At 43.9% G+C, this 14804-nt stretch overlaps 1 protein-coding gene across 1 annotated transcript in view; it reads left to right on the top strand.

Annotated features, from left to right (window-relative positions):
• ZMAT2 (zinc finger matrin-type 2) overlaps positions 1-14804 on the top strand; it is a 50270-nt gene that overhangs the window by 3734 nt on the left and 31732 nt on the right. Inside the window, exon 3 of the mRNA XM_073649640.1 lies at positions 2743-2869. Coding sequence (XP_073505741.1) covers positions 2743-2869 — 127 coding nt within the window. The remainder of the gene's footprint in view (positions 1-2742; positions 2870-14804) is intronic.

The raw sequence follows: 14804 nt of genomic DNA on the forward strand, positions 1-14804 counted from the left end.
CCATATTATTTGGGGTAGAATTTCTGCTAAAACAAAAGGAAAGTTGAGAAAAAAGTTATAGGAGTCCTAGAATAGACATTAAAGGGGCAGATAGTTATAAGCTGAGCTCTGCGATATACAGGTTTATATTGATCTCGAAGTCCAGTCAGGGCTTATACTGCTTTTCACTCAGTCAGGACTATAAGAGTCCAGGTTTGCTCTGCCTGCACTGCATGATTGTCAGCTGGGTCTGTACATAAGGTTACAAGCAAATTTTCATCAACACTCTTAGGCCGGTTTCACACGTCCATATATTTCCGGTAATGGAATGCCCGTGTGTGGCAACCGTGTGCCACATCGGGAGCACATGTACCGGCGCCTGGGAATCGGTGTACAGTTAGCGCTGTTCCCAAGCGCTGGGTGCTGAACGCTACCCTCATCATGGTTCCCTGCCGGCGCTGCGATCAGCACCAGCATAGACGATGATGAGGGTTGTAGTGTCTGCTCCCGCAGTGTCCCTGTGTAAAAATAAGAATAAAATAATAAAATCCTTATACTCACCTGTCCTAACTGTCCCCCGCTGTAATCCTCTGATCGCTGAGGAAAATGAGCCGCAGCTGAGGAAAATGAGCCGCACTCATTGAGCGCAGCTCCGGAGCTGCTCATTCTTCTGGGCTCCTCTGTGTCAGCGGTCAGAGGATTACAGCGGGGGACACTTAGGACAGGTAAGTATAAGGATTTTATTATTTTATTCTTATTTTTACACAGGGTTATACTGCTTTTTACACAGAAATCGATATAAACTTGTATATCGCAGGGCTCAGGTACTAAACCTCTGTCATTTCCTGGTCTCAGATAAGGCTGCCCAAATCAGGTTTGCTTTCACGCCTGTTGATTTTAGTGGAATGTCTTTGGAACTGGGGACATGAGTTCGGACTATAGGTTTTGAGATGTATATGTTCTTGAGCTCAGTAACACACCCGACCTTTAAAAAAAAAAAAAAAAATACACTTAAATGTTAGCCTGGTTGCATTCACACGCTTTGAAGCTAGTGTAAACATAGCCAAATCTTGTAACATTTGGCTATGTTCATGCTAGCCACAATTCTTCAATTTATAACATGAAACGATGTCGCTGTGGCTGATCAGTTTTAAAATGACTTTTAAAGCACCACTCCAGCATTTTTTTTTCTAATATTGCAGCGTTGTAGTGGTGCCAATGTAAGTTTTCTGCCCCTAGTCTCATACTTACCAGCCACTGTCTTCATCTTTTATTGGCGCTGCTCCGTCGGTCTCCAGCAGTTTATGACCTGCCTGATTTCTCCAGTGTTTGCTGGAAGTCACTACTCAATGCAAGTCTGAGACCCAGAACGTGGATCCCATAAACTTATATTGAGAAATTGTGACCATTACGACTGTGTGCCCACAATGCTTTTTTTTAAGCATTTCCGCAGCGGCAAAAACGCTGCAGAAACGCTTAAAAAACGCATGGTAGAAGGCCTGCCATGTTCCCCAATGATAATCCGCATGTGCTGTGCACATGCTGCGGAAATTTCCGCTGCGGGTTATCATTGCAGAAAAAAACGCACCACTACCAATTATTTTGCGGAAGCGCAGCGTTTTCGCCGCCATTGACTTTCATTGGAACGCATGGAATCCGCATCACTGCATCTGTACATGCGGAATCCATGAGTTTCAATGTGCGGATGGTACCCGGGTGTGGAAAAGAGGAGACTCTCCTCCAGACCCGGGTACCATAGAACCTGTAAAAAAAAAGAATAAAATAAAAAATAAATATGATATTTACCTTCTGATGGCCCCCGCTCTCCTTGTCTTCGCTTGCCGGGAGATCTCGGTGGACTGAAGGACCTGTGCTGACGTCATAGTCATGTGACGGCAGGTCCTTCAGTGTACCACGAGCTGCCGGCAAGCCAGGACTGAGCGAATAAAGACTCCGGGGGCCATCAGAAGGTAAGTATAGTTTTTTTTTTTTTTTTTTTTCTTTTTTTTTTTAACCATTCTTTACAGTCACACTATATAAATCCATGCTGTTTGCATGGATTTATATAGTGTGACTAAGTTGTCAAGCACTTTCCAAGTGATGCTAAAATCGCTTGGAAAGCGCTTGTCAACCCGCATGTGAAGAACTTTTCACATCCGCATCTCCCTGGCAGGAAAATGCATGTACAATCCGCATGTACAATTTGCACATACAATCCACATGCGTTTTTTCTGCCAGGGAGATGCAGAAACGCTCAGGAAAAAATCCGGAGCCTTTCTGCATCATGGGCACATAGCCTACCTCTGACTTCCGGACAGTCAGAAGTTGTGGTCACAAGATGGTGTTGCGGGACCTGAGTGGTGTCCGGAACAGCTGAAGAAGGTGCCTGGTAAGTATAGAATGGGGAGCAGAGAACTTGGATTACTAGCACCACTCCAGAGCTGAAATAAAAAAAACACACTGGCGTGGTGCGTTAAAGGTCTATTGGGGTTCCAGTATTTTTGGCGGCAAGACTAAGGCTGCATCGAAAATAATGTAATGGTCAATGTAGCCCACAAGTGAGAACACAGCCTTTGTCAGGTAATTTTGGGAATTTCCCATGGCTAGAAGTGACTTCTCCAGCTATAGGGTTTTACCAAATGGCATGAAAATTATATTTAGTAAGTTGGGTCACAACATTTAGGCTTCCTTATGGATTTATGATGTGGACCAGTTGAAATATAATTTTGTGTTTGTAACGACTCGTGAATCTGTCTTTTTTAGGCAAACCACTACAGCCCCCTATCAAGCGAGAGCTGCTCAGGCACAGAGACTACAAGGTGGACCTGGAGTCCAAGCTGGGGAAGACCATTGTTATTACTAAGACGACTCCCCAGTCAGAGATGGGAGGGTAAGTGCACCGGAAACTGGCTATCAATTTATTCTTCTTAATGTGTTAATCTTTTATTTCCTCAAAAAGAGAGAATCTATACTACCATAAACATGTATATCATATTGAGGCCACTGTTATCAACTGTGCTACTATAAAACAGTTCCTTAGGACAATACCTGACAGATAAAGTAACGTATAACAAATCAAACCAGAGAAGGGCAGGCGTGTGGTTAACACTGATGGTTGTGATGGTGAAATTGGAGTGGTCTGGCATAGGGTTGTAGTATCTCACCCAAATGTCGATATCTTTTAATATGCAATGTGAGCCGAAATGATTCGTAGAGAAATAGAGGTGTGTGAGAGTATATATAGAAAAAGTCTTGCAATTATAGAAGTCCCTGGATGCACTGATAGGGAAACAATATTTAGAAAATATATCTCAATTTATTCAATTGATTATGATCGTCATTTACGGAAATCCCCACATTTACAGCCTTGGCTGTTATCAGTGAGACTATGAAGAATGGCTGTCTGATGAATTTTCTGCCACTCTGAATGCATTTTGACAAATCGTCAAGATCTACTGCTGGCAGCTCCCTTTATAATTATAGATCAATGACTTTCCATATGTGATCTATGGGAGACAAGTCTGGAGATGCTGTACATCAAGGTATCACATTTAAGCCACACAGGCTGCTCACGGTAGTACGAGCAACATTCAGCCTGGGGTTGTCGTATTGAAAAACGGCTACTGAGACATTTTTGAGAAATGGCCGTACCACTGGTTCCACGACCAAATAATTTAACGCCGAATAGTTAGTATACCTAGAATGAGGCTGTGTTGTAAGCTGTTTACAGACCGTTACTTTTAGACTATGTGCCCAAGATGCAGAAATGCTCCGGAATTTTTTCTGAGCGTTTCTGCATCTCCCTGGCAGAAAAACCGCATGCGGATTGTACATGTGGATTGTACATGCGTTTTCCTGCCAGGGACAAGCGGAAGTGAAGCGTTTTAATCATGCGATTTCGATGCGGGTTGTCAAGCGCTTTCCAAGCAATTTTAGCATCACTTGGAAAGTGCTTGACAACTTGGTCACACTATATAAATCCATGCAACCAGTAAAAATGGTAAAAAATAAAAAAAATATATATATACTCACCTTCTGATGGCCCCCGGTCTCCTTATCCCATTCGTCCGGTCTTCCCGGTGTCTCGCTGTTGTGTAAAAGGATCTTCCATGACGTCATTTAGTCATGTGACAGGTCACGCGACCGCCGACGTCAGCTGTCGCGTGACCCGTCACATGACTAAATGACGTCATGGCAGGTCCTTTTTAGACCATTGCGAGCTGCCTGGGAGCCAGGACGCACCGCTGAGGAGACCGGGGGCCATCAGATAGTAATTACGCAAAATAATTGGTAGTGCTGTGGATTTTTCCTCAATGATAATCCGCAGCGGAAATTTCCGCAGCATGTGCACAGCACATGCGGATCATCATTGGGGAACATGGCAGACCTTCTACCAAGCGTTTTTTAAGCGTTTCTGCAGTGGAATTGCCGCATAGTGGGCACACAGCCTTACTGTAAAATGCAACTAAGCAAATGTCAGGAAAGTTCTAGAACGGCTAAACTTTCTATGGGGATCATCAGAATCACTGTAAATGATGGCAGCTGAGGACTGACTACTATTTAACATGAGTTTACATATGATTGGTTAATTCTGAACACAACCACATCCTTAATTATAGGAGGGTGTTCACGCCTATCTAACCACATTATTTTAGTTTTGTTATTTTTATTGTCCCCTTCAAAATTATTTCATTTTGTTTCTGAGTGGATTTGTACAGATTATGGGGGACATTAAAGTTGTCAAGAAAAAAAATAAAAAATAATATATCTCGTGAAATGATTCATCGACTTTTTATATCCACTGTAGACCACCTTATAATTTAGCTATGGGTATATTAAACTACAGCAATATCTTTTTAAAAGGGGTTGTCCGGTCCAAATCGATAAGTCTGCAGTTACTCTGTGTGACTGCAGACTTGTGAATTCCGCCAGCGCTTGCATTGTGCGCTGCTGGGATTCGCCGGTTTCTGACTCTGCTCTGGAGAGTATGAATGCATTATACACTGCTCAAAAAAATAAAGGGAACACTCAAATAACACATCCTGGATCTGAATGAATGAAATATTCTCATTGAATACTTTGTTCTGTACAAAGTGGAATGTGCTGACAACAAAATCACACAAAAATCATCAATGGAAATCAAATTTATTAACCAATGGAGGCCTGGATTTGGAGTCACCCCCAAAATTAAAGTGGAAAAACACACTACAGGCTGATCCAACTTTGATGTAATGTCCTTAAAACAAGTCAAAATGAGGCTCAGTATTGTGTGTGGCCTCCACGTGCCTGTATGACCTCCCTACAACGCCTGGGCATGCTCCTGATGAGGTTGCGGATGGTCTCCTGTGGGATCTCCTCCCAGACCTGGACTAAAGCATCCACCAACTCCTGGACAGTCTTTGGTGTAACGTGACGTTGGTGGATGGAGCGAGACATGATGTCCCAGATGTGCTCATTCGGATTCAGGTCTGGGGAACGGGCGGGCCAGTCCATAGCTTCAATGCCTTCATCTTGCAGGAACTGCTGACACACTCCAGCCACATGAGGTCTGGCATTGTCCTGCATTAGGAGGAAGCCAGGGCCAACCGCACCAGCATATGGTCTCACAAGGGGTCTGATGATCTCATCTCTGTACCTAATGGCAGTCAGGCTACCTCTGGCGAGCACATGGACACCCTCCAAAGAAATGCCACCCCACACTATTACTGACCCATTGCCAAACCGGTCATGCTGAAGGATGTTGCAGGCAGCAGATCGCTCTCCACGGCGTCTCCAGACTCTGTCACGTCTGTCACATGTGCTCAGTGTGAACCTGCTTTCATCTGTGAAGAGCACAAGGGCGCCAGAGGCGACTTTGCCAATCCTGGTGTTCTGTGGCTAATGCCAAGCATCATTCACGGTGTTGGACTGTGAGCACAACCCCCATCTGTGGACGTCGGGCCCTCATACCACCCTCATGGAGTCGGTTTCTAACCGTTTGTGCAGACACATGCACATTTGTGGCCTGCTGGAGGTCATTTTGCAGGGCTCTGGCAGTGCTCCTCCTGTTCCTCCTTGCACAAAGGCGGAGGTAGCAGTCCTTCTGCTGGGTTGTTGCCCTCTTACGGCCCGCTCCATGTCTCCTGGTGTACAGGCCTGTCTCCTGGTAGCGCCTCCAGTCTCTGGACACTACGCTGACAGACACAGCAAACCTTCTTGCCACAGCTCGCATCTGGATGAGCTGCACTACCTGAGCAACTTCAGTGGGTTGTAGAGTCCGTCTCATGCTACCACGAGTGTGAAAGCACAACCAACATTCAAAAGTGACCAAAACATCAGCTAGAAAGCATTGGTACTGAGATGTGGTCTGTGGTCCCCACCTGCAGAACTACTCCTTTATTAAGTGTGTCTTGATAATTGCCAATAATTTCCATCTATTGTCTATTCCATTTGCGCAACAGCATGTGAAATTGATTGTCAATCAGTGTTGCTTCCTAAGTGGACAGTTTGATTTCACAGAAGTTTGATTTACTTGGAGTTATATTCTGTTGTATAAGTGTTCCCTTTGTTTTTTTGAGCAGTGTACATACTCCCGGCCAGTGTGCTCGGCCTCTCTTCCATACTCGTGTATGGAGCGAGGCCACGCCCACTGATCCAGCGCATCACTAGATGCGGCGCGGCCTCGCTCAATACAAGTGTATGGAGCGAGGTCACGCCTACTAGACAGGCTCTGGCCAGGAGTATGTATAACGCATACATACCCTCCGGTCCCGACTCTGAAACCGGCACTGCGGGATTCATAAGTCTGCTGTCACACAGAGTGACTGCAGACTTATCGATTTGGACCGAACAACCCCTTTTAATGTGTACTGTGCAAGGAGGTGCAGCTAATGCAATGTTACATGGACTCACATTTATAGGGGCATAGTGGGTCGGCGTTAAAGGGCTACTTCCATTTAGTACATTTGTGGCATAATCATAGGAAGTGACATTCAATAAATGTATGCTATATGTGGATCCCACAAAAGGGACCTGCATCTATCTCGAGAACAAGTGTGATGTGCACTTTTTTACTGGAGAGCTAGCCGTAATCTTATCTACAGAGGCTGCAGATGTACAAAATGGGGATACCCCTTTACATTCTATCCCAAAAGTGCCATAAAATAGTTCCTATAGCACTTGCCACCCCCATAGCAATCTATTGGGAAGCAGAATTGCCAGTCAAGATACAATACTTAAATTCAAGCTTTACTTAAACAAAAAAATGCTGTCACGTTCAGGTATATCTTGTTTTTGGAGAGGATTCAGTGATCCTTTACTAAGGATTTTTTTTTGTCATTAGTTTCAACATGTTAATGTGACTACATCATGGAATAGTGGCTGCAGAGTTGAGTAAAATGTTTTTATTTATTTTTCTTTCTTTCCATTGTGGAGATATTAGTAAATGGAGTAAAGTTTAGTGTGAGAAGGGAAGTACGGCATTCCTAGAAGTATGTCAGGTGCACGGATAGGGTCCCAATCCTTACAAATACAATCCGGCACTCTTTTATAGATTTATTTAGAAGTAAAGTATGGTGTGCGAAAACAATAACGTTTCGTTCTCAATGACCTTCTTCAGAACGTACACTAGTGCAATATATATATACAAATGTACACGTGTAGTTAGAGATTCCGGCTGATCAGAATTCAAAACTGGTAGATTTAGGATTATGGTTTAGGTGAAGTGGGGCTGCTATTATGGGAGATGCAGCTGAAAGTTTTCCCCCCTACTTGTCCTGTCTCCAGGTGTGGGCCAAATGGTGGCGGTAGAGCGCGGTGACCTTGATCGCCATGTCTGCGCTACTGATCTCCTCATCTCTAATTAGACGTATATATTTCACTAGTGTTGTACATTTATATATATTTCACTAGTGTACGTTCTGAAGAAGGTCATTGAGAACGAAACGTTATTGTTTTTGTACACCATTCTTTACTTCTAAATAAATCTATAAAAGAGTACCGGATTTCACATTGCTTGTATAGTAAAGTTTAGGTTATGATTTGTTATAGTTCTGTATGTTACCATTCTCTGGGGGCGTGTACTTCTTCCTCTGCTTGAGGTTGACCAATCATAAGCAAGCAGCAACATACAGGGAGAAAAAAAGAACACAGCCTCCTCTCCTCACTGATCTCATGCAGCTACTGTGTAGAGATACAGCTGAGCTGAGTTATCTATCATTACAAACCATTCCAGATCTCATTGCACAACAGTCAGTGGAGGGTCATAGCTGACATCACTGTGAGCTTAGATCTGGAAGGGATTGTACTGATACATTACTGCTCAGCTGTTTTTCTTCACAGTAGCTTCACATCATCAGTTAGGAGAGGAGGGTGTGTTCTTTTTTCCACTGTATGTTGCCGCTTGCTTATGATTGGTCAGCCTCATGCAGAGGAAAAAGTACATGCACCTGGAGACCTATCTGTTAACGCCCAGTTGAACTATAACATAAATTATAACCTAAACTTTACTAGCTAATATCTCTGCAATGTAGAAGGAAAAAAAATGAAGGTAATACATTCCATGAAAGTATCCTGCATTTTAGTGTATGCAGTTCCTACGTAGACCTATGTGACCTGAAAGTCTAGAAATCCTGTAGTCTGATCTTGCAGTCATGTGCTCCTCTACTATTTGTAGCCAGACGTCTGTGATCAGCACAGGTCGCACTCGGCATGTTCGGCATTCAGAGGAGACTCCCCAGCTGCTGTTTTTTATCCCAGGAATCACAGCTTGCACGGCGGTGTCAGCGTAGGAGGACAAGAGAAGGGAAGTGAGGGCATGCTGCACGGGGGACGCCCTGAGAGCTGTGACTGCATCTTTAAGTTACAGAGTAGAAATCCGCCCAGGGCATAATGCACACGAGACCTGAGATAAAGAGCGAGTCGGAGGAGGATGTTGTTATTTGTGTTTTGAAATTATTTTATACTTTCTCTATACTTGCCAACTCTCCCAAAATGTACAGGAGTACTGTATCTTTGGGCAAAGTGGTGGGGGTATATGGTGTCCTGAAAGATCTGGCTTCTCTCTCGGGTGCCCTACATAGTCGCCTCTCTCCTTTTTGTTGTGCTTCTTCATTCCCGGGTATGTGGTGGCGCTCTGCTATGGTGGGAAGTGCAGGAACAAGAGCAGTAGGTATCTGAACCAATGTCTAAGCATGTATCTGTTACGCCAGGTAAGAGCCTAGTGTAAAGAATGGGTATTGGACTGGCACATGTAAGGTTTGTGCTAGGGTGCAGTGCATGCCCCTCTCTCTGCCAGCCATTACTCCTGGTGCCACTCAAGTTCTTCCAGTGTTACAGATTGTATTGCTCTACAGGACATTGATATCATCCATGACTCTCTCAGATTAACTTCTTTCCTGAAAATTTAGTGCCAGGCAGCCTTCATACAGCCTATACGGATGGCATACTTCTAAGTACCCAAAATAAATACTATAATGCCAGGTGTTATCTCACACCCACCGGAGGCTGGCAGACCTCAGCATTAGTCTGACACCTTCTGCTGTTTTCTGAATGTCCCAGCTCTGTCTAAATAATATTATTATTATTATTATTATTATTATTATTTTTGTTTTTTTTAATCCGGCAGCACTCAGTGTATCTTTTCACAAATCCATTAAAATCACGGCTCGAAGATTGAGATCCTTTTGACTCGGTGTGTCATTTTCTCATCCATTTTTTCAAATCAGAATTGGCCATTAAATTCTATGAGGATCTTTGAGACACAAATGCAGATGGAAGCCTTCCGATTGGCATCAATTTCGCACAACTATTTTGCTTTTTTAACTTAAAAAAAGTGATTGCTGCTGGATCCGTTTGTTACAGCACCCCGTTTTTTTCCTTCATCACTAGTATCCATTCTATGTCCCTAGTATAATTCTTACCACCCGCTGTCTTCTGCTCTTCCGGTGTCACTCCAGTCCAGTTCTGCCATGTTGTGACTGCCGCTCCTGACTGACCGGAAGTCACAGCTAATGGTCACTAGCTCTCATTGTAAGTCTATAAAAGCCTCGTTCAGGCTCTCATAGACTTCCACTGACTAGTGACCTGTGGTCCGCCAGGCAAACACTGGAGCGATCCAGCAGGTCACAACCAGCAGAGATGACTGGAGCGCTGCTGAGAACAGCAGAAGACAGCGACTGGTAAGTATTCTACTACGGACAGAGAATAGACATGAGTGATATTTTTCCAATGGTGAAAAAAAAAAAAAACAACAGTGGTGCTTGAAATCATTGACGTCAATGTGAATGGATCAGTTTTAAAGTGCATCAGTTTTTCATCAATGTGAAAAGAACCCAGGAAACAAAAAAACAAGCAAACTGGATCAGTGTCAAAAGGATAATGGACCTGTCATCTCAGCCTTAGTGATAAAGATGAATAAAACTGAACTTCTAAGGGGTCTTTTTATTGGCTTGAAAGCAAACGCTTGTCTACAGTATGAAGAGAAAAAAACTGAAGCAACTTGAATGACACTTGAGAAATTATCAATTTGTTTCTCTTGGGTGGCAACACTCACACCGAGGCTGCACTCACTTGTGTGTGACACGTCCGTGTGTTGTTGGTTCCCCATAGAAAGCACACCAAACCTTGTGCCGCATCCTTTTTAGATATTATACGTACATCCTGCTTTACCATCTTTCTGTTTTCTCACATTCCCCACACTATTGCCTCCAGCTTCAAACACCCCTAGCACCAAGCTACAGTCTGCACCCAAAAAATATGGAGCAAGCTGAGCTCCTAAGCCCTCTCCATACAATATGGCTAAAGGTTACTCCTAAGAATTCCACAAGATGGGGGATAACTTGCTGATCGCTTGGGGTCCGAGCGCTGGGATCCCAAGTGGTCCTGAGATCAGAGCTCTGAAATCCCCAAGAATGGGGCTCCGTAGCCTTGTCCTGAATGTAGTAGAGGTGTGCATGCGTGACCTCCGCTTCATTCATTGACCGTGGGACTGCTGAAAATAGCCGGGAGCTGTAGTCAGTCCCATAGACAATGAATACGAATCTGGTCCATTCAGAATGGGGCTGCAGAGCCGTGATTCAGACCCCCAGGGATCTTTCAGCTTTTCCCATATTTTGCTTATAGGGGAATAACTTTTTTTTGGGGCACAACCCTTTAAATGGAATTTGTCATCATGCTGTGCTTCTTTATGTAAGGTCAGCATAATATGGGGACAATTCCACTCTTATTAGTCAAAGAGCGCAAGAAAAAAAATATTTGACTAATAGGATTGATCAGAGAATGTATCAGACACCTAGTTTGAGTCTGGTGTATTCATGAGGGCTAGCGATGCCTTTGCTTCTCCCGGCCCACTTCATGAGAAGCGTTGATGGTCATCAATCCTTTTGGATACACCGGACTCAAACTTTGCCTCTGGCATATCCTCCCATTGCCCCCATTTGTACTTTTTCTTGCCATTTGGGTTAATGTGAGAGTGGAGCTAATGTAAGACGGCATAGTCTGCAGACAGATTCCCTGTAATCTGCACAGTTCTCTCTCGCTCAGAAGTATTTGTCCGCACTGGCAGCCATAAGTGAAGTGATGCCCCAGCTGGCATTTGTATAATAGATTTACAGAAACATGTCTTGCTTTGTTTGTTAACCTCGCCCGAGGGCAGAACAGGTTGGGATTTAGCAGAAGTGGAAGAGCAGATTGTTAATGTTAGTGGTGGGGTCAAGGAAGATGAAACCCACTTGGAGGACTGACAATGAGACACATACTTTGCTGTTTAGCGCATTTATTAATCTACATTGAACAAGTGATGATTGCAACGTGTTCTGAGCCTGGAGATCACCTTGTGGCTTCTTCCGGAGCCCACTCATGACCAGCGGGCGTTTTCATGGGCAGCTGCGGCTCAGTGTCGGTGGGACATCATGACGAGGAGGCAGATCAAAGACTGCTCCAGTGTAATGCTTCATGTCATGAGACCCAAGAAATCATCATAATCTGCAGTCCATGGGAACAAAGAGGGAAAAAGTCCTCCGAGCAAAGTACACCAAAGTTACAGGGGCATTACTTGTAAATGAAAAGGATCAGACAACAGCTACAGAACATAAGCAAACTGTCTGTAGGACTTTTTTTTATACCCCCACAATATTGACCAGATCAGTCCCTGTTTCCAGCCATTATGCCAGAAAGGACAGCACATGGAAAAATGACGCCTGAGGCCAGTGACTGGCTGCAGCAGTCATATGCCACACAGCTTGTCATGAACAGGGAGTCTGGAGTCGGAGCCCATTTTGTTGCAGTCGGAGTCTGTATAAAATGGACCAACTCCGACTTCTAAAATATATAATAAATTGGGCACAGTAAAACTATCCGGAACCTGTTTAGATTGTTACTATCCGGAACCTGTTTAGATTGTTACTATCCGGAACCTGTTTAGATTGTTACTATCCGGAACCTGTTTAGATTGTTACTATCCGGAACCTGTTTAGATTGTTACTATCCGGAACCTGTTTAGACAGTAATTCAATGCAGTTTGTGGGGAATATTTTTTTCATAAGAATTTGGGAAAGTTATGTAATGTCCTATAAATGTCTGTCCTATTCCTGATCTAAGGGTCTAGACATTTAGCTGAGATGAATCTGTGCTACAGTAAATTTATCACTTAACATGAACCATGTATGAGGGAGTCGGAGTCATGGAAATTGAGGAGTCGGAGGTTTGGCTTACCGACTCCACAGCCCTGGTCATGACCATAACAATGTAGTGGGCAAGTCTTTTATTTGGTAAATCTGAGGATCCCCACTTCCTTGTCCTTCATTGACTTTTTGCTATGACTTCTACTGTAGTAACATAAAGGGTAAACTAGTGTTGCATTTTTTGGCGTTTCTCTCTCCAATCTCTATCCCCCCCCCCCCAGTAAGGTTTCTGGAGAAGTTATAAATTTGGCACATTTTTGTGACCCTAGAGTAAAGTAGTAGATATAGTAGAGTAGACCTTAGGAGCCAATGAGAACCACTCCAGGTCATTACATTATTGACCCAGCTAGAAGAATTTTTTATAGTCATGCCTCTTAGGTACTCGTGCTACCTGGTTGCTAAGATGTTCCGGATTTAGTATGGTATATTTTTTTTTGTTTAAATTCTATATTTTTAACATATTCCTGACCACTGTACACAATCTTTCAATTTAATATCCCTTGCTTAAAAAAAATATACTTGTTTGACTCCAATGAAGATCCTCACATTAACCTCAGGTCTCACGCAGAAGACCTCTTGCACTTTCTTTTTTTTACTCTATATCCCACATGTAACGCCGGGTACACCGCCATTCTGATACGTTTTAGGGACTCATAGTGCTCTAATCTTTCTTTTTACAGAACATTTGGGAGACCAGTTGTTGCTGTTTTTAACATCAGGGCACCTGTTGGTAAACTATATGTGTACTCCCCATAAAATACAAAAATGTATGGCATCTTCTCATTCTGTGTGCTGTAACGTTCCTCCATTGATCCTAGAAATGATTGAATAAATTGACATCTAGGTGATACTGTTGGAGCTGTAATAGGGGGGTGTGCTTGTTCAGTCTGACAATTTGGATGATATTAGACTGTACAGGGACACACTCCCAAATGGTAACTATGCCTAGATTAAACCCCTTCCAGACAAAAGACGTTCTGGTATTTACTATGTTGGGTACCGGTGTATTGGGCAGGCTCAAGAGCTGAGCCCACAGCAGACACAGTGGATGCCAGCTGTGTTATACAGCCGGCATCTGCCTCTTACTCCTGTTAACCCTTTAAATTCCACTGTAAGTGTCGACCTTAGAGCGCACGCCATTTTGTACACCCATAGGCCCACCTTCCATGCAATTGCAGGGTGCTGAAGGGATGGCATTGCAGCCAAGGGTCTGTAAATGATTCCATGGCTGCCAATTGGTTCTCATGTTAAATGGATTATCTGGGACTATTGACTTTTCTTTTTTTATCAGGCTGAGAGTTGGCAGTTAGGTAGGTGTGATGATCTCTGCCAGCTCAGAGCAGTCATGGGCAACTCCTGCCAGCGACTGTGCAGCTTCTGATGTCACGTCAACGGAGCAGCTCTTCCTCTTTCACTCTGTTGACAGGGCATGACTGCCTCATTTTGATTGACAGTCGGCTCCCTGCTGCCTAACTGCGGGGAGTTTGCTCTCAATCAGGATGACCTAGTCACACCCTGTCGACAAAGCAGCTCGGAATAGGAAGAGCTGCTCTGTTGATGTGAAGCAGCAGAATCACCGTCAGGAGCAGTCAGTGACTGCACTGAGCTGGCGCCGGGTAGAACAGGCCGGTAATTAGCAACTACCTGCCTGTTAGTTCTTAGCCCAGTAGGGAGAAAGTAAAATAATGGTGAAAAAACCCTTTAAGTCCAACCACTGGCTGTGCTTCATAGGAGACCATGATTTTGGCTATATACTGGAATAATACAGTATATAGAACAAGCAGTCAAATGATCGCAGATTCATGTCCTCCAAGGTGACTGAAAAATAAAGTAAAAAAAAAAAAAAAATGACGGCATTTAAGGGATTAATCGGAGTTAACTGGTGTAAGAGGTGGATGCCGGCTGTGTATCATGGCTGGCATTCACCATACGGAACAGGCTCGGCTCCTGAGCCTGCTCAATAACTGGCACACAACATAGGACGTACCAGTATGTAGTGAAGAGGTCCCTGTGCAGTCTGACATTGTCCAGTCAGTGCTATCAGACTATAGGGACGCCCCCTCTGACCCGTTACACGTTTCTAGGAGGAATAATAGAGGAAAGGTACAACACCGTTATGTGTTATGGTAAAATACAAGTCAGCACAGCCGACAGCACCTCTGTAAA

Source organism: Phyllobates terribilis, unplaced genomic scaffold (assembly GCF_046119375.1).
Source record: "Phyllobates terribilis strain yellow unplaced genomic scaffold, ASM4611937v1 Scaffold_10__3_contigs__length_209671492, whole genome shotgun sequence".
In the NCBI taxonomy this organism is placed as follows: Eukaryota; Metazoa; Chordata; class Amphibia; order Anura; family Dendrobatidae; genus Phyllobates; species Phyllobates terribilis.